Genomic DNA, 21,412 nt, shown 5'->3' on the forward strand with positions numbered 1-21,412 from the left:
GAGGCCCAATCACTTCTAGTGACACCCAATGGGCCTCATTAGGAGTTTGGAGGTGACCATGGCGCTATTAGCGCCATGGCTGCCTCCAAATCCTTACCGACTCCGCCCTGGTGAATGGGAACTCGTAGTAGGGCGGTAAGGGATTACTGGTACCGGTGCCCTTACCGGTACTGGTAATCCCTTACCGCCTGGGTCGTAATGAGGCCCAATGTCAGCTTATCATGCACAGTGAGATTAAATGATCTGCCCAGGATCAGACATTTTGTTAAAGTGGTGAAATCAAGATGGTGACCCAGGCTGTGATTTAAGCACTTGGCTACATATATTCCTACTGATAGGTCACAAATATTGTATGGGCTTGTATAGCTGCCATCTTGGTATAAGGTGAACACTAAGAACTCGCAGAAAGGGGATTTTCATCAACTATGTGGATCTTTTTGGCCCATTTCAATACAACCTTATTTAAGTGGCTGCATTTTAATTGTTTCTCTGTTCATTTATCAATTGCAGCTCCAACTGCATATAGGTGGGCAGCTAGGGCAAGCACTTGCTCACATCGCATCACAAATATGCTCTCCTTTTACTCCTTTCCCTCCTGCTGCCTTTTTCTCCGATACAGCATTATTTTTGTCCCCTGTTTTTCCTTACCAGCAATTTATTCTCTACTATCCTACGCTTTTCTGCTCTTTGTGAACATTGTCATCCCCTGTTCTTGCCACACTCCCTTAATCCTGCTGCCTTTTTCTTTCTCCATTTCTGCCAAAGGTTCTTTGTTATAAAGATCCCAATCTCTTCCTCATTTTGCTGCTATTCGCATACTTAGTTGCCTTCCTTCCCTCAATGTTCCCCTCCCTTCTTTACCTACATCATGCACCATTTGCCTACATTGCTGCCCCTCCACTCCACTCCCCATCCCTCACTCACTTGCCTCCCTTCTCTCCCTGTCTGCTGCCCTCCCGCACTCTTCATTTCTCTCTGACACTTTATACCTCGATTATTCCCCATTCTCTTTACACACCGGAACCCATGTCTCATTATTTCCCCTCCCTTTAATCCGCATTACCCTGCATTTCCCCTCACTTTTGTGCCTGATTAACTATTTCCCCATTCTCCTGCACTCGTTCATTCTCTGTACCCATTCATCCTTTTACCCTCACCTGGCTCTGTTTAATCACCGTACCTCCTGCCTTCTCTCACTCTCAATCTCTCCCTCACGTGTTTGCCCTCCTTCATTCTCCACACTCCTGTCCCATCAGTGTGCATGTTACCTGCTCCTGCTCTACTTTTCTCCCTCACTAGCCTGCCCTTATTCCGTCTCCATTTCCATTCAGTGCCCTGCAGCAGGGCCACTGTGTAGCTGGAGGAGATAGGGAGGTGCTGGGCTGGAGGTAAGGGTTCTTTCAAGTGTCACGAGCAGTACCCACTAAAAAGGTAACCCTTCATATGTTTTGAGTAAAGGTGAACTCCTTTTAAGTCTGTGATGTTCAATGACATTTCAAGTGCGTGGGGTAAGAACTCTGGGGACATGTACAAAATGGTTCTGCATGCTGTAGGAATTATCCCGTGATATCACCGCCTGTAATGTCCTTTCCCATTGCCCATGTTATTGCCCATAGCCTTGAACCCTATCATTTCCAACATTAGCTTCAGTCTTGATTATTCAATATTATCTGCCTCTAATCTGCGAAAGTGCACTAACAAGGCTGTGGCCAGTTCAAATAGTGACACAATGAGAAAATCTAAATAAAAAAACAGGAGCCCCTTACCACTTGAGCAATAACCAAATATTATCCAACCACTAAGCAAGTGGGAAAAGACTCTTTAACTACAGATGAAACTGAACCAGCTATTACCAACAAAACTATCCCCCAGGATGTTTCCAACTATGGTGACATAGACAACAACTCACTTCTTGAGTTATGCCTTCCTATGCAGAGATCAATGATCCCGGCGTCTACGAATCTACCAGGGACACTTCTCCAAGGCATGAACTTTGTACATCCTCACTCCCCAAGGGAGCACTCGAGTAGATTATCGGCATCTCCTAACTTGGCTATACATCAGAAACCATCTGCTGTTAGTAGTTGCAACAAATCCAACGATATGTCACTGCCCAATCCTAGAGTTTTGGCTGAGTTACAATCATCTATGGCCTCCCTACAATTTGCCTTAAAAATACCTTTAAAAATGCGCGGCCGCATTCTTGAGAACACTTTAAGATCTGGACCTGTGGACCAAATAAATGTCAACATTAGTGCCGGAGATGCTATAAACCCGACTCTTGTAGATGGTGGCCCCATAAAGCTTGTGCCAGTTCCAGAGCCAAATCCCGCTGGGGCTAATAATTTAGATGTATTTTTTTCTCGCAAGCAACGTAGACTTGCAAGAAGGCGGCAATGTGCAAAAAGCCCTGTGTAGTTGCCTCCCCCCTGCCGCCAACTGCAGCTACGTGGATTCTTTCTAAGAAGGCCAAAAAGAAAGTTATGAAGGCCAAAAAAAGTAAAGCCAATGGCCAAGGAATGTTAACTAGCTGGCTTATCCCGGACAACGAGATTGAGTTTCCAAGAGATGTATAGGAGTCTCTTGATCTGGGGTCCTGCCAACTAAAGAACGACTTGGACAAGATCTCATCGACTCCCAACAAAAACCCAGCAACTATTCCCTCGGCCACAGATATAATAACTACCTCAGCTTCAACAGAGACCAATTCAACTGATTTTTCGGGAAACCAAATCTGTATCATTAAGAATCTGTATCAACAAAGTGAACGCAATTGGCTTACTAGGTCTGAACTCATGACTGTGACCCATGTACGTGTTCTTAGATGGAAAGACTTTGAATATGTGGAGCCTTTACATGTGAAAAATTCGAACGTGTCCACTATCCATTGCAGGTTTTTATCCACCGCCCAAATGATGCGAAGCTATAAGGGGAGCATACGCGTGGCGGACCTAGCAATCGATGCTTATCCCGACTTGGAAATCCGAGCTGGCCTAAGATAGACAGCAAAGGGTCTACCGAAACTACTGCTGCTTCTCCTTTACCCATGGGCAAACAAGTCCAGCTTGCTGGTATCCAGAGGATGCTGTCCTAACTTGCAGTTTCACTTCCTCTGACTATAAATAAACAGTGAGATTACACCATCGTATCATGGAATTGCCGTGGCTTTTCACATTTGCTATCCCCAGATGGGTCACTCCCTTTTTTAACTAGGCATTCTTGTATATATCTTCAAGAAACCTGGCTAATCTCCCCTGTTATTCTCAATGGGTATCTGATATACCAGTCTCCTGCCAAAAAAGGATTAAGGGGACGACCCTATGGGGGGCTAATAGTGGGAGTCAGACAGTCCATCAACTCTAGCCAAATGAAAACCAAACAAGAGGACAACATCATTGCCATCAAACTTGTTGGATCCTTTGAAGACGCTATTGAAAAAATACTCCTCATCACCATCTATAATCCTCCTGGCGCTCACACCAGCGAGGCCATTCAGGAGGCTCTTAACAACCATCTTATTCATTGGTCTATGACAGCAGGGAACAAATCTGTTATTATCACCGGCGACTTCAATTGCTGCATGAAATATGTGGTGGGAACTACCATTAACCCCCGATTAAAATCGGTAAGTGAGCTTCTCAATTTCGCCCCTGATTCTGAAGGTCTAGGTTGGACGAATTTCTTTCACAACTGGGATATGGAAATAATCAATGGTAGATCACAAAGCGACTACCCTGGGAAGCACACCTGGAGCAACGGCTAGTCAATTGATTACGTGCTAGTCAGCCCGGACATAGCCTCACGAGTTAAAGATCTGAACATATGTCCAAATACGTGGAGCGACCATAGCTCACTTATATTAACATTAAATGCTGACGACAAGGCCGTCTTTGTCAGACCCATGGACGATATGAAAGTTAACCAGGCAGGGACTCGAATCTGCTGGCATGAAAAGAACATTTATAACGCGGCCCATGCAGCACAATTAGAGATAACATATGTTACTCATCATTTTACCTCATTGTCTGTCAAGGAGATCGAAAGGAGGATTGCCTCTCTTGCTTCCTTTCATGCCACCACCTCTACTAACATGATAGCCATGGTTGACAGAGTAAACTTTTTGATATACTTATAAGAGATGCAAAGCAAGAATTAAAAGCCGCAATTCACAATGCAAAATCTACCTGTTCATCACTAGCCTTATATAATTCAACATGTAGATCACTTAAGAACAAATATAATGCCTGGATCAAGTCTAAAAAAAGAGCTGAGAAAATTGGTCGCTGGCAGAAAATGGTCAGAGTGATGTGCTCAAAGAACACTCGAAACATTTGGAGCTTGTTGGGGGAAGCCAGGGGCTCTGGAGCAATTCCCATGATTAAGCCAATCAGCGCCCAACAGTGGACAGACTTTCTTCTAACCAGTAATATCCCAGTCGTAGCGGAGGAGCCGAGCGTCACCTTTACTGCTCCCCCGAAACTCCCGTTTACTGTCACAACGGACCAATTAATTATTGAGATCAAATGTCTGAAATCCTCAAGAGCGCCAGGCCTGAATGGCTTGGCAAATGTGGTTCTTAGGAGCAACCCGGAATTCTGGGCACATCTATTGAAAATTCAGTTCGATAAAATAATGGTGACATGTGAAATCCCAGCCTCCTGGCAAACCTCCTTTCTAATTCCGATATTTAAGAGGGGACACAGGATGGAACATGGAAATTACAGAGTACTTTCCATGCTCGACTCTACAGGCAAACTGTTTGCGTCACTACTACTGGAGAAGCTGGAGCAGTGGGCTGATAAAGCAGGCATACTGAATCAGTTTCAAAGCGGCTTTAGAAAAGGTTAGACAACCACCCAAAATTTGACAATCTTAGTTCTCCTGCATACTAGGGCCAAGAAGAACAGCAATTCCCCACTTTATGCCCTGTTCATCGACTTCTGAGCCGCCTTCGACCTAGTACCTCAAGCCGTACTATGGCGGAAACTCCTACCTCACAACACCACTGCCAGACTTAAATTGGACTCCCAGGGTACAATGACTGATCTAATCGTCCAGAACAGGGGAGTCAAGCAGGGCTGCGTAACGCTCCATTTTTGTATAATCTATTTACCCACAATATCCCTGCAGTGGTTTCAGCAGTGCAAAACTGCCCCCCCCAAAATTGGATCTGAGCATTGCCCCGTACTTGCTTATGCCGACAATCTCATTATATTGGATCACACATTTAGTGGGTTACACAGGTCGGTTATCGCATTGTGGGACTACGCAAAGTCAAATGGACTTTTTATCAATCAAGAAAAGACACAATTTATAGTATTCTCAGGAAGGAGGCTTGCCCGACCCAGATTAATTATTCAAGACCATGAAATAAAATATACTCCAACATATAAATATCTGGGAGTAGAAATTGATGCTACCGGCGATTATATCTCCTGTATTAAATCACGACCAATTAAAGCAGCACAAGTAACAGCTTTGATCCATCGATTCTCAATCAAGAACTGTGGATATACAATAAGAGGTGTTTGTCAGCTATATACGCAGGTTCTTGCTCCTATGGTGGTCTATGGTTTGGATGCGCTGCTATCTTTTGATTTGAAATGGCTCTAATTGGTGGAGGGAAAATTCTGGAGGAGAATACTGGGCCTCCCACAATGCACACCAATGGCCATTAGGCTCGAATTAGGCCTTGTATCTCTAAAATCGATTGTGATGAAAAGAAGAGTCGAGACATACTGTAAGATGTGCAAAAACCCGGTGAATTCGCTTATGGCCTCCATTTATCAAGAACCTTCCAAGGAGTCATGTAATTATCCCTTAAAAGCGAAAATGGAATCCTTCCACAAGGTTATATGTTGGATTCCCAGATGGAGCAGAATTAGCAACTCTACGCAAATTGCTTTGTCCAAACGGGTCGACCTCTGGGACTGGCTGGAAAACTATGAGCACTTGAGCACACTTAAAAAATACCAGTTTGTACATTATATGCTATATTCATTCAAGAACACCCAGAACTATTTGAATTTGTGCCCTTCCAGTAGACTTAGACGTTTTCTTCTTCTATTGAGAATAGATCATCTACCAGTCCTTGTTAACAAAGGATGCTATAACCAACTGACCCCAGGAGATAGATTCTGCCGCGTGTGTAAAAACACTCAAATCATTGAAACAGATGAACATGTATTGTCTGCGTGTCCCCTCATGCTAAGAGTATACCATTTGTACTATGGTAATCATGTTCATGATCTGGAATCCATTGAGGAACCTAAGTTTTGGTATTATTGTGTGAATTCAAATAGTCTAAAAGTGCATATGGCAATGTATAATATATGGTTCAGGTTTGAAACACTGTTGGTTATATCCATTTAAGATCTAAGCAACAGCGGGGCGCTGTTGAGCAGCCAGCAAGATGGCCGCTTAGCTTTTAAGCTCTGTGGCCCGCGAGCTACACATCCGCCATAATCAGCGGTTCTGCAGATATTCTTGAGTTGGGACCCCACACATCCTGCTGCCCATCGCCTCTGCTACACACTGCCCTGTTTCTGGGCGAAAACGGACATTGGGGGCCATTGGTGCCGCCTGTGGAGGCCTCCGGCCCGCGCGACGCTGATTGCGGCCCATTCCCCCTCATCGCCCCGCGAGGGTTCGCGCCCCTGCGGCTCGGAGTGCGGCCGCCTGGGGCCCAGGCATCACCCCCTCTCCGCCCTCCCTCCCTGGACTGCGCCGACGGCTGCTCCCGTGTGCCGCCGACATCCGCGGCCTGCTCCCCCTGCGGGGGTGCGCCGGAGCCGGTGGCCTGCCGGCGGGGCACCCTCGTTGACTGCTCCTGCTTCACGGCGGTTTGAGGGCGCCGGCCCCCAGCGGGCGAAGATACTGCGGGGGCTGCCGGAGCGGCCCCCGCGCTGACAACACCCAAACGCCACTGGTCCCCTGTGACGGCGTGGGCGAATACACGCCACGACACTGCACGACCTGCCGGCGCGGCCCCTGCACAGACGACATCTGTCCGCTCCTGCTCTGTGGCTCCGCCGCCTGCTTCGCTGGTCCCCTGTGGCGCCCGAAGCTTGGGGCTGGTCAGTGGCCTCCCTGTTTAGGGCCCCAGCGGAGGTTTGGAGGCCTGATTCCGCCTGGACCCACTGCTGCGGCTATTGGGCCTGCTAGGGCCCGGATGGACACCTGCTCTTCGACCTACAGGGTCCCAAGGTGAAGAGGGTGAGGGATCTGGCCACTGCGCATCATGCCCTCCTGCTCTGCCTCGTTCCTGGGCTGCGCCTGTGCCATTTTGAGAGGGAAGTGAACCCCAGACTCATCGTGCCCCCCTGTGACCACTCTCTTATTGCTGGAGCCACCCTGGGCGTCCAATACTCTTCTCTCCTCTAATCTGTGCACCTTCTCGCTACGCCCCGGGGGTACCCTGCGCCCCTGACCTTGCTGCTTTCTACTACCGGCCGCCTTGGCCTGGGCCTCCTGACTCAGAGACGGGTGCTGCAGGACTCTGTCCCCCCCGGTCCATGCTGCCACTCAGACACCCTTCGTGCCCATTGAGTGGACTTATTGCCCCGGAACACGCCAAGTGGGGGTGCTTCTTGCCTTCACCTCCCAGGCAACGGCCGCACCTTCGCTGATTACGGCCCAAGCCCCTCTCTAAACCCCTTGGACCTCATTGCTGTCTCCCTGCGAAAAACATTCTCTTTCTTATCAAGGCACTCCCCAAAGGATGTCCGGCAAAGCACGTGGGGCCAACAAGGCTGGGACAATGGACAAGTTTGCTAAAGCCCTAGCCAAGCAAGACCAAGCTGGGGCTGCCCTTCTTCCAGACGACTCAGATGTTTCCTCTTGCTCCCCTCAGCCAGACCTTACGTCACCCATGGAGACTATGGCCAAAAACTTCGCGTCATTTCACGAAAAATTAGACGACATAAATGCCAATGTAGCCTCCCTACGCACCAAATTGGATCAGCATGGCACCAGGCTGGGTGAGGCCGAGACTAGGATTGGTGCAATTGAGGATGAGGTGCACGTGCTCCAGAATACGGTCTCGGACTTGGTGCGAGATATGAAGCAGGTCAAGGCGAAGTGCAATGACTTGGAATCCAGGTCCCGCAGGAATAATATCCGCATTGTAGGGGTTCCGGAGACAGCCCTCAAGGGCAAAATGGAACTCGCAGTCGAGGCCCTTCTGAGAGACCTCCTGGGGGATCCTCAACTTTCCCCCTTCTTTACTACTGAGCGCGCCCATCGCTCATTGGCCCCTCACCCCAAGCCGGGCAACTTCCCCAGACCAATTATAGCCAAGGTTCTCAGCTACAGAGATAGAGACCACATCCTACGGTTGGCCCGCGAAAGACGGGAACTGAGACTTGAGTCCCAGATCATTCGCATTGTCCCGGACTTCTCTATCAGTGTTCAAATGGAGAGCAGGCAATTTAATGGAGTGAAGAAGATGCTCAGAGAGAGGAAGGTGGAATATGCCATGTTATTCCCTGCTAGGCTGAAGCTCACCCACCGTAATAAACTGTACTTTTTCACTGTCCCTGAGGAGGCAGTGAAATTTATTGAGTCCCATATTCCTCTCCCAGGCCCTGGGGCCAACCCCGTTGATGAGGATTGAGCCGGCCTGCCATGCACCTGTTACCTGCCTCATTGTGGTACTAATACCACGCCTGCTCTTTGTGATTTACTTGTAATTTCATGTATTTTCCTGTTGTGAATTCTCCTATTGTCGTAACTCATTGTGGAATTTTGACACATGCAACGTGGGTCACAGATGTAGGGCCCACGGTTTATGGCACCTATACTTGGACTAACTATCCCTACAGCCCCTGCTCACTGTGCCCTACTATGCGGTCTCCTCTTATAACTTAACTTAACCACCGCTGTACATTATTTGGTGCACTCAACCATTCAACCATTTTGCTCACGGCAGCAGCTACCCCCGCTGCAGTTGCAACGCCGAGTTTGGCTTGTTTAGTTCATGGGCTGTTCCCCTGTTTGGTTTGGCGGTTGATCCAGCCACGTTGGGCTTGGCACGAACGCCATGAGAATTTGGGTGGGTTCTTAGGCACTGCTAGGTTGGGGGTGGCAGTGAGGGAGGGGGGAGGTGTTATTTGGGGATGTTATATTAACAAAAATTGTGAGACAGTGGCAGCTTTTGAAATGACACATCAGGCCACCGCACTAGTGGCCGGCATCTGTTTGGCAATGTATGACACACATTACTCGGATCCCCCCTAAATTGCTATGGAATGGCCATTAGGCTAATGTCCTGGAATATCAGGGGGCTCAGCAATTACACGAAGGCATGCAGGGTCACGGCCTACGTCCAGAGGCACGGGGTCAAGACACTTTTCCTACAGGAAACTCATGTCCTTGCACAATTATCGTCCTCTCTCGCCCCGTCATGGGGCCCCAACAAATATTACACCGTGTTCTCCTCACAATCCAGAGGTGTCCTCACCTTGATTCACAATTCCTTGGAGTTCTCCCTTCGCACCAGCCATATCGATGCCCAGGGTAGATATGTGATCCTTCACTGTTTCCTGGCCAATGCGGAGTGCCTTCTGGTCAACAAATACGCCCCATGCATTGATACACCCGAATTCTTTGACCATATCCTTAATATCCTCCTTGGCTATGTTGGGGTTCCCATCATATGGGGGGGGGATATGAACCTCATCCTGGACTCCGACCTGGATAGATCCGGTGTTGCACCCAGAGCATTGTCCAGGGCCGCCCGCCGCCTCCATGCACACATGCTCACTGTTGGTCTGGTGGATGCCTGGAGGGTACTCCACCCGATGTCGAAAGAGTTTACATTTTACTCCTCCGTCCACGACAGTCACTCCAGGATTGACCTGTTCCTTCTCTCTGCGGGCCTCATGGGCAAAACACTCACCTCACAGATTCTCCCTCGCACACTCTCCGATCACTCTGGATATCACCCTGCGCACGGCCCTCCCTCTGCATTCTAACTGGAGATTTAAGTCTGACGCACTACACGATATAGTCTTCAAGGCTAACATTCTTGCAGATATCACCTCGTTTTTTGATAGCATCAAACGCCATGACACAACGGACGGGGTGAGATGGGAGGCCTTTATGGTTTTCATCAGGGGCATGTGCATCTCCAGGGAGGCCGGGGTACTGAAAGATATTAGAAACTCTCTGCGCAGTTCTGAGGCCAGGCTCAGGGAGCTAGAGCGCAAATATGCGGCCACCCCGACTCCGCCCATACTAGCGCAAATTAGAACTGAACTAGAAACGTTTGAGTCCCTTGCCCACAGCGAGATAAGATACCTCGCCCGCCCCATCGCGGCCCGAAAGTATGGTGAGGGAGAGAGACCAGGCCGTACTCTGGCCCGTCTCGCCCGGGCCGAGGAAGGCAGGGCACGTATTGATAGTATCATTGACAACGACAACGACGGAATGTGACACTGGTCCGACCGGCCCATTCTTGAGACCTTTGCAGAGTTCTATGCAACCCTTTATGCCCAGCAACCGGAGCACAGCACGCAGGACCTGGACGACCTCCTAGACCGCATCCCAATGTCCCTAGTATCCCTGGACACCAAAGAACAGCTAGATGCTCCCTTCACCCTTGAGGAGATCACTGCTGTCATCTCGGCCCTCCCTAAGGGGAAAGCCCCCGGTCCGGATGGCCTGACCGCCGAGTTCTATCAGGAGCATGTTGCTCTCCTCGCGCCGCGCCTTCACGAGCTTTGGGAGGAGTCGCTGCGCCTTGCCACCCTCCCCCGGTCCCTGCGGGAGGCTGTCATTACCGTACTTGCTAAGCCGGGCAACCCCACAGATGAGTGCGGATCTTAGAGACCTCTATCCCTCATCAATACGATACCAAGATCTTCGCCAAAATCATAGCAAACAGGTTCCTCCCCATCATGAAATATCTGATTCACCCAGACCAGAGCGGATTTGTGCCTGCCCGCTCCACTGCCTTAAACATTCGGCGGTTGTTTAACGTCACCTCCAGAATTGATCCCGAAGCCAACGCGGTGGCCGTGACATTAGACGTCCAAAAAGCATTCGACATGGTTTCTTGGCAATATCTGTGGGCGGTGCTGGAAAAGATGGGGATTGGCCCATACATGATGTCCTGTATTAAACTACTATACACTAATCCGGTAGCCAGAGTCCTGGTCAACTCTCGCCTATCGGCTCCCTTCTCCCTCCACAGGGGGACACGGCAGGGGTGCCCTTTCTCTCCCTTGTTATTTGCTATGGCCATCGAGCCCATGGCTAATAGCGTACGAAACAACCACGTGCGCAAAGGGATTCGCCTGCGGGACACTCCCGAAATCATATCACTATGCGCAGATGACGTGCTTTTATATATCAGAGACCCCTCAGTCCACCTCGACCCGATCATGCGAGAAATTATAAAAATTGGCACATTCTCGGGCTTCACCATAAATTACTGTAAATCAGAAATCTTTCCCCTTACTCGTGCAACCCCCCAGCCTGCATGCGAATTTCCTCTCAAATGGGCTCCCGAGGGCATATAATACCTAGGGGTCCAGGTGGCCCTCTCAAAAGCCTCGTTAGTGTCTGATAACTATGGGGCCACCGCACAGTACGCTCGTACCAGAATGGAAAGATGGCGGAACCTCCCCCTCTCACTATCAGGGAGACTATCGCTAATTAAATTAATCATTGTGCCTAAACTCCTGTATGTATTCGCTAATGTTCCTCTTTGGCCCGGGAAACAATACTTTGCGGACCTACACTCGGAGTGTGCCCGTTTTCGTTGGCACTCGTGGGCCATGCGCAGGAAGTGGCTGCACGTACCCCCTGAATCCCCCGAGGTCTGCTATATAGCCAATTCCGCTGGTGGTAGGGGTATTGTATCCTCCTTGTACAAAATGTTGATGGCACGTGCTGCTGAACCTCCCCACACTGTTCGGGACGCCTGGTGTCGGGACCTGGGAGTAGACATCACTGATGATATGTGGTCCAAAATGTGCATGCACACTCGCAAGGTTTCCCTTAACTCTAGAGTTAGATGTATCCAATACAAGCTGCTCAATCGCCTGTACTACACCCCTTATGCGATTGGAAAATTTGCCCGAGATCAACCGCACCCATGTCAGAGATGTAGAGCTAGCGAAGCGGACCATGCACACATGTTCTGGTCCTGCGGGACACAAGCCCCGTTCTGGAACGCAGTGCTTGATAACCTCTCTGAAATAGTAGGGTTCTGTGTAGATCCTGAACCCCTGTCTCTCCTGTTTGGGCTCTGGGAGGGGACTGAAGCGAAACGGGTGGCCAAGTTTTTGAATGTGGCGGCGAGTGTGGCCAAGAAATGCATTCTGCAGTGCTGGAAGCGCAGGTCCCCCCCCCTCTCTGGAGATGTGGCTGAAGGCCCTCACCTGGACACAATCCTGTGAAGAAGACTATGTTAACATGCTGCCTAGTAATGCTCGCCCTAAATACATATGGACAGAGTTTTGTAGCTACCTGAACAATAAGGTGGACTTGGAGCTCTTGTCATCCCCTCCTTCTCCTGATCGGGGGGCTCATCTCTTCACATGATGCACACCTCTACCACAATTAACCGCTTTTGGGACTGTATATGACCTTCTGTAATACTTGTACGACATAAATCATGCTTCAATATGAAATGTGTGTCACTGTTCTAATTTGCACTGTACCGGCTGGTACTCAGCAACTGCTCACAGCAATTTATCTGTATTCTTGTTTTTTATTTCAATAATCACTTGTCACTTACCATTTCCTAAACAATTGCTTTATACATTTTTGGTCTAACACCATACTAGTCAATCACACTCTTCTTGCTTTATTTAAAAATGTTCCTCAGATAATATGCGATAATTTATGGTATTTAGTTTTATGTGTTTCTAATTTTCCTAGAATGTTTCTATTTATATTTTTTCTGTTCTCATTTTATATAATCATGTGAAAAGTTTATATATAAACTGTAGCACATTATGAAATATTACCACCATTCACAGCAAAACCTGGCATGGAGGCCCAACAGTCTCAAGCTAGAGTCAGACCCCCAAACACAGAAAACTGTAAAGAAAAACATGACTTAAATAAAATGAAGCATTTACCCCTAAAGTTCATCATTGTGACACTCTGCCTCCATTGTAATTGTAATCGTTTTTTTATAACGCGCTTAATACCGAACAGGATTCTAAGCGCAAACCTGGGATTCAAACCTGTGTTGCTCTGCCCCGGCTTGCGCCCAAGACAAGTAAGTTGCCACTGAGCTATATTACCCAATTGCTCCATAACCCGCCCCCACCTGTCATTTTTGCCCACTGGGCCCTTTGCCTTGAATATGCCACTGGCCTGGGGATGTGCAATTGGAGCGCCCCAAAGGCATCCTATGAGGCTGTGCTTCACAGCAGTACCCTGTGCATGCAGTTATAGTCCCCCTTGAGGCTCCCATGTGCAGTTGGGCAAACCGTGGACCTTGCCACTCATGGTATACTATGATCTGGTACTTGTCAAAGAGGCACCAATTAATTACTGACCTGTAGAGTACTCCATGGCACTCATGAGTAATTAAGGAGCTGGAAGGCTGAGCGCTATAGAGAATGTTGCTTTTCCATCACAATCCCTCCGTAGAGGACCTCCACTGAACTGCTCCTACCTATTGAACATTGTCAGTTCTTCCAAAGGGGAGCCTAAGACCAGTCCCAACACCATCCGCTGTGGCAGGTGTTGTCATTCGAAAGGCATGTCCCAGTCTCTGGCTTGCATCACTGTACATATATACATTCCAGGAGGCCAGCCCTTGCTTAAAATATGTATCCACTAGCCTCTGAACTACACGGCCATTACCACAAAGGTATGTCATTATCACCAGCTCTTATGGTTACCCTAAATGTCAAATAAAAAATAAACAAATGTTGCTATGATGTAACTGTTAACAAAATGGAGGATAACTGAATGTAGACTTAACAGAGCCTATCCCTAACTTCTTACTAAATGATACATGGCAGATTTCACACGATGCAAACAATTGCTAGTCAGAGAAAGAAAATATTAAGGAAACATGTCTACGACCCCGTAATTCCATCAAAGAAAAGGGATTTGAGACGTGCTTTACGCCTCTGTTTACCACCAGAAGCTGACCAACGAAAAGCATTGAAGCTTAAATATAGACAATGGCTCTGATTCCACAAATATGATATATTGTTGAATGAGGCATCAAAGATGTTGCAGCTGGTTAACTCCAGGGATGTCACCTCTTTCTGGCGAATGATCAATAACCTTGCGTCTCCGCTTTCTTGTGCCCTGATCATTCCTATTGGGGAACAAGGGTGGATTGATCACTTCACTAAAGTGTATAAAGGGGGGCCGTGGGGAGCAAAATCGCCATTTGGAACTTACATCAGGCTCGTGGTGCTTGGCTTTCTCAGAGGAGCATATTGCTTCACTAATCACTCGAAGAAAGAATTCTCGAGCACCAGGGCCCGATGGTTTGTCAAATGCGGTTTTAAAACATAACCCTAACTTGTGGGCATACATCTTGGGCACAATTTTAATCAAATAGCATCGCCAGAGAACATGCCGAAATCATGGACACACTCCATCATTGTCCCTATTTTTAAAACAGGTCAGCCATCGCTGCCATCTAACTATAGGCCTACAGTGCTTTTAGATGTCCCTGCAAAAATGTACACTAGCATTGTTCTGAGGGAGTTAACTGACTGGGCTTATGGAGCGGAAAGATTGGACCAGCTGCAAACGGGTTTTAGGAAGGGGACAGGCACTAATGGCAACATCTACATCTTGGGTATGCTAAAAAGGGAAGCCATGGTAAGGTTGAAGCCTATATATATGTCGTTCATTGACTTCTCCATGGCATTTGACAGCGTAGACAGAACCCTGCTAAGGTCCAAACTTAGACAATGGGGGTGCCCCGCTCACTTGCTAGGGATCCATATGGCCTTATGCTTCAATACCTCTATCAATACCTCTATCAATACCTCTATCAGAGTTCGCCTCAATGTCCAGGGTAAACTTTCATCATCTATTGCTACTATGTGTGATCTTAAGCAAGGCTGTGTTCTGGTCCCGCTACTCTTTAGTCTTTTTCTTTCGGATAATGCCGAGATCTTCCAAAACATCTGCCGTTTCTCTCAGAGTCTGGTTAACCTTAGCTTGGATTATTTGCTGTATGTGGAAGATCTGGTCCTGTTTGATTACACACTGATAGGACTACAGCATAAGCCGGATGCCTTGGCAGCACACGCAGCATTAAATCACTTAAGCATCAACATTTAAAAATCCGAGATACTTTCTTTCAGGCTGGGGATGAAACCGAAGTATAAGAATTTTGCTGGAACGTGACCAGTATGCCCCTGGCAAGAGTGTCACATTTTTGTTATCTGGGTTGTAGATTGTTTGAACAGCAGAACAAAATTTAATCTCAAAGTTACCATCGCTCTAAAATGCTTGCCTACAAGCATGTGCTGTGATTTAGAGATTTGGTCATTTTTCCTGCGTCCAGTGCTAAAATTCTATAAGATGAAGGTTTCGCTATCCATAACCTACGGGGTTGAGAATTTGGGTCTCCCTTTATTCCTGCACTGTAATGCCTTGGAGGGGCTTTTCTGGAGGAAGGTCTTGCAATTACCAAAAGGAGTACCAGCAGTCGTTATTCGTTATGAGCTAAGACTATCTTCTATCTAATTCTATCTTATTTGGAAGAATCTCTCATTATTGAAGAATATCCTCTGTGCAAAAGAGGGTTCTATTTAGTGGTTATTAAAGCAGCTCCTTCATAAGAAATTTTGGACCGCCTTAAACACTTGGGAGACAGTGTTAGTCCATTTGTGTGAGGTATGGCATTTCGAAAGATACAGCTCTGCACAGACGAACCATACTAAAAAGGAGACTTAAGGAATGGGACTGGATCGACACAATTAGCAAAGTCAGAACATACCATTTATATGCAGATTTACTGATTGATGTCAGATGACTGGGAACTGGTCCCAAACACGAGAGTATGTCTCCTGGCAGATCTTGGCGATCCAGGGTGATGAGACTGCAGTTAAATCTGATCCCGACTAACGAAATGATGAGTGCCAGGAATAAAATTCCAAGAGCCTTAAGATTATGTCGATTTTGCTCCTTACCTGATGAGGTGTATTGCACGGTATTGGAGGCGAGGTGTATGTTTTATTTTAGTCACCTGCTTCAACGTTATGCTCAAGTCCCTACTAAATGAGTGTGGCAAATTATTATGAATTCTCATGGTCATAATGACTGGATAGTGGCTGCAATACATTTTTTAAAAGAAGTTTTAGAACCCGGAAAAATGACAATATGATTGACTCATTACTGGATGTGTACGTTTCTTTTTTGTTTGAACTTTGTATCTGTATTTTGCACTTTGTATTTTGTAATTGCTTGTACTTTAAAAATGTTTGTATGTGTTGTTGAAGGTTACTTTGTTAACCAAATACTAATAAAACCAAACAATTCCTAGCAAGCAATGCAAGTACTGCCTTCATCAGAATGGTATAGCACATAACAATTACATTGCCTATAGTGTCTGTAGTAGAATATATATCCGTGAAAAATGATGGCCTCTCTCCTCCCTTTCCATCAGTGAAACCTGAGACTCTTGTACAGAAGAAGATACCTGTAAACCATGTTCTGCCGGGGCCGATTTCACTTCTATGCATTTCCATTCCAGTCGACCCGCGTCCAAAAAAGCCCATTCTGTTCTACAAAAAAATGTCAGAAAACAGTAATTAGGCAATTTGCAATGTACCTCATCATGCACATTTTTTAACTGTATTTTCATCCAAAGCTAAACATAAACTTTGCTGGTGAGTGGATTCTAAAGAGCTGCTCTGTTCAAAAACAGGCAAGAAATATCCATGCCGGTCTTAACAGCTGCTAAGCGTTTTAAGCCCTAGCCCTTGGCCCTTCCACTGTTTTCACATTTCCCAAGTAAACACCAAAAATATGGGGGGGTTGTATTATTGATTGGTTTACAAAATTAAACCTTTCACAATTTACAAAATATAAAAAAAGACAAGAATATGATATATCAAAGTAAACATATTTGGGATGATTCAGAGTTTGGTGGTATCTCTGCAGTAAATTCCCTCGTCGTGGCATTGCTCAAAAACATTGTCTAGGAATTGAGAGTAACCTTTTTATGAAATAGGAGTTATTGCTAGTTTTTAGATATGTTACATTAAGACATTGCGATTGTGAATATTAGAAATTGAATTCGAGTATATATTGCAATTGTAATTAAGAAATTAAATTATGAAATAATGTATTTGTATTTATTTTGTATGTATTTTTATGTGTTGTGTGAAAGGTTGACGAAGTCAACTAATCAACACTATGATAAGAACATTTAAAATCAAGAGGACATACTTTTTAGGACAGCATTAGGCCTTAAGCTTGTGTGGTTTCATTATAATATTAGTCAACCAAAGGAAGCGTAGAGGCTGCCACCATCAACCCATTTAGAAAGCCCAAGTATGTACTTAAATAGAACAATTGGCTCTCCCCAACACCAACGTCCACAGCCAAGCAGCAAAAGCAAATGTTTGACACATGAGGGTCGTTTGAGTACTGCAGCCCAGTTTGAAGTACAGTTGCTCAGTGGTGCGGGCGTAGCGCCCCCAATGACCCTAGAACACACCTGCTTTGGTTCGCAATGCCTCTGTGACCAGGAGTACCAGTGGCAGGCGCACCACGAGGGGGTAGAAGCTGCTACCCCTGACAGCCCTCAATTGATGTCACTGACATGGCTCCCTCCGAGTGAACAGAAGAAAATACCCGGACCCAGTTGCACACTTCACGAGCTCTTTGTTTTTCCGGCTACTCTCGCAGCCCCATATAAGAACCACAGGAACTGCATACTGTGTTGATTTTGTGTATGAACAACTTTTTCAAAAGAGAGAGAGAGAGAGAGAGAGAGAGAGAGAGAGAAAGAGAGAGAGAGAGAGAGAGAGAGAGAGAGAGAGAGAGAGAGAGAGAGAGAGAGAGAGAGAGACTCTCTTTGTGAGATTGTGTGTGTATTTGTATTTTGTATTACCCCGTGATTGCCTCTGTGCTTACGTAGGTTTCTCAATGAGGACATACATGTGTTTCGGTGCATATGTGCATATGTGACTCTTCCTGTAATCCAACCTGTTTAGCTGCTTCTATATCCCTGTCTGTCTGCGTGCCTGTATTTGTGTTTTCTTGCGACATTAATAATGCACGTTTACTACACATTTTGAAAACCAATTGCAGTGGTGCAGAATTGCTGACACAGCACAAATTATGCTGCAAATGAGAATGAAAATGATTAATTCTTCTATTCGAGCTTTCTTAGCATAATGGTTTTATATTTGTAAAAGTCATGTTTTATATAATTGTTGAATGTGTTTTCTATTTTTCTGTAAATGTTAAATGGTATAATAACACTTAAAATAAAAATAAAACAAATTAAAAAACGTAAGAAAGAATATTAGTGCATTGTGAACAATTACCAGAAACTGTGCATTAACGCAGCGTTGTATATTTATTTATTCTGCATTTTTAAAGCGCTCACACAGCCTGCGGGCATCGAGGCGCTGTTACAGGAATTCTTTTTTTGTTTTTAGTTGCATAGTTGCTTGTCTTAGTTGTGTATTTACAACGTGCTTAAATACCCAGCGGTTTATAAGCGCGGCCCCGGGGATCAAACCTGTGTTGCTTCGTGTTGTCTTGTTTCCAAGGCGAGCACGTTGCCGCTGAGCTATCCTCCCGGGATAGCTCAGCTCACTATATATTGGGTGAAATTGGAGCATTATTGTAGCATTACTGTAGCATTGCGGTTAGAAACTATTTTCTCTATCCACAATTTATGGATGCCCCACTACACTCCAGTAAACCATGAATGCGGATTTCGTTGGATTGAGTGCGCTTCGAAATGAATGAATATCTTCTAGAGACTCCCATGCGCCCGGGAAAAGTGCTAAAGCTGGAATTTGAACCCAGTCACCAATGTCGGCCACTGACCAGCTACCATCACAGCTCTTGTTGGTTAAGTAATGTGTTAATGTTTGGCTTCCTGGGGCTAAAGAATATTCACCTTTATGGAAATAAACCAACCGGACAACATAAATTGTTCTACAATCATGCAGAGCAAAGAGAATATATTTGTAATGTTATTCTCCCCACCCTAAAGAGACTTAAAGACACACAGCAAAAGAAAATGCCCAATTGGTGACCTGCTTGAAACCATGGTTTCACACAGCCTGGAGCTTGTTATGGACCCCTCTAATTTCAAATCACATCTGAACGTTTTAAAAAAATGTTATGTGGCCCAACAAAATAAATTAGCCTTAACGCATAGCAAGTACAATGTGAAAACAACATATGGGTGTGGTTGATCATTTCACAAAGCACATCTCACATGCAAGACTAGAAAAGCAGTGCACATTGATAGTTGTGGCCCCTGTATCAGTTTGGGGGTACATATCCAAATTCCCCAGAAAAACTGATAGGACAAATCACGGTAGGCCAAGGTAGTTGCAGCAATAATCAAATTTCATGTAATAATTTCAGCAGTGAGGCTTTAACGACCTTTTGAGGGAAGTCAGTACAATATCCGTGACAGGGGAACCCCTGTGAGATGATGGTTACTTTCTCGGACACCCCAATGTCCCAAACCTTATATCACCAGAGGTTTAAAATGGGGCTCTGCTTTTGTTTCCAACATTTAGCTCCTGTTATTCTTGCTGCCTATCCAGGAGGAATACTGACCTGTAAAAAGTTGTCTGCCCTCAACCACATTGCCCAGCATCACTATCAATAGGTACAGTGATAAATGCACGTGTCTGATAGCTTTAATATGTGAGAGGAACTCCTTCCAAAAGACATTAGTCCTTGGACAAGACCACTTCGTATGGATCATGGTCCCTCGCTTCCCAAATCCCCAACAGTAGAGGTGATATTGAAGCTCTGAACATTTGTAGGTGTGCTGGGTACAAATACCATCTGTATAGAATCTTGAAGACACATTCTTTGTTGACCACGCAACGTGAAGAGCAAGTCGCTCTTCTACATATGTTCCCCCGGGATCCTTCATTCATCTCTACATTCAGTTCTTTTTCCCATGCAAGCATGTGTGGAAACATTCGGGATGGGCGCCCTCTGTCCAGCAATCTATATCATTTCGAGGTCCTACACTTTTGCTCCACGTCTCTAATTGTTTGTTTGAGGGCCCGGTGGACGAGTGCCAGCGCTCCACTCGCACCGCCGGGTGAGAAATCGAGTGACTCCCCTGGGTATAGCAGAACCGTTCTCTTTCAGTGAGGTAAAATTTAAGCTTGCATTCAACAAAAGTAAGATGGAGCCCTGAGGTACAGAGTTGTGACAATTCCGATATACCACCCTTTAAACATACTTTTAATTGGGTCTTTTGCATTCCAGGTGACACCCCCGGATTGTTTACAGTCAGGTAATGTTGAGCAAGACCACCCCAAACTCCCCATACTTTGAAAGCGCTATCCCAATTAAACACAAATGTGCGGGTGGAGGGTGGTAGCATGCCCTGGGTGTGTCCTAAAGATTCGTCAATATGGGAGAGGTCCAGCAGGTTATTACACTCATTTAGACTTTTGCCTTTTTTACCTCCTTGGGCCATTACTTTTTGAACAGTTTTTTTGGGACAAATGTGTGCTTTTTGGCACTGGTTACGAGCCTGGTGGTGCGAGAAAAAGAGGTGCTCTGTTAGCACCATTTTGCTGTCACTTTTTCATCAGACAGCCACATTACCAATTTGATGAAGTGGAAGAGACTCCTCCAGCATTGTAATGGGGGTTTCTTCCACCTTATCACCGAATAATAGAATGATCATAGGCTGAATTACTGCCATTGTTCATCCAAACCACCTATTGAGTCCTACAGACTCTAAGAATAGAGTCTTACCCCGAGTCATGTTCCGGAGAGAAATCTACCAGACCGAGTGGATGTAACAGTAAATTAATCTGTCAGTATTTACGTCAGATATACCGCCAAACTCGTAATGAGGCCCAAAGATTGGAGTGTGCAAAGAATTTGCAAGGGATCTCAGCCCTGACCATGCATGCATAGAGACCTGTGAGCAATTTAGGGTGGAAAAAGCTTATATCCACAATACCATGATTGAGGTCTTGTGAACAGAAACTGCACATGTAAGACAAAGAGAGAACAGTTATCTGTGGTACATGCCCATGGATAAGCCTGTACATGTTCCTGGATTTCACGTGCAGACTCTCGAACCCCTCACTCGCCCAACACTGCACCGTGTTTATCTTATTCTACTCCAAAGCTGCCTCGGAAACACAATATGTATGTTATCACAACGGCCACTTTATTATGTCTCTTCTCTCTGGAATTGAGTCCACTTATTGTGGGCTGCATTCATGTTACAACCAAA

At 46.1% G+C, this 21,412-nt stretch overlaps 1 protein-coding gene across 6 annotated transcripts in view; it reads right to left on the bottom strand.

Annotated features, from left to right (window-relative positions):
• HGFAC (HGF activator) overlaps nucleotides 1-21,412 on the bottom strand; it is a 1,108,062-nt gene that overhangs the window by 971,467 nt on the left and 115,183 nt on the right. For all 6 annotated transcript variants that reach the window (XM_069632041.1, XM_069632043.1, XM_069632038.1 and 3 more), the window contains exon 2: nucleotides 16,640-16,724. In XM_069632041.1, the coding sequence (XP_069488142.1) occupies nucleotides 16,640-16,724 (85 nt within the window). The remainder of the gene's footprint in view (nucleotides 1-16,639; nucleotides 16,725-21,412) is intronic.

Source organism: Ambystoma mexicanum, chromosome 6q (assembly GCF_040938575.1).
Source record: "Ambystoma mexicanum isolate Mex_15411 chromosome 6q, UKY_AmexF1_1, whole genome shotgun sequence".
Classification (NCBI taxonomy): Eukaryota; Metazoa; Chordata; class Amphibia; order Caudata; family Ambystomatidae; genus Ambystoma; species Ambystoma mexicanum.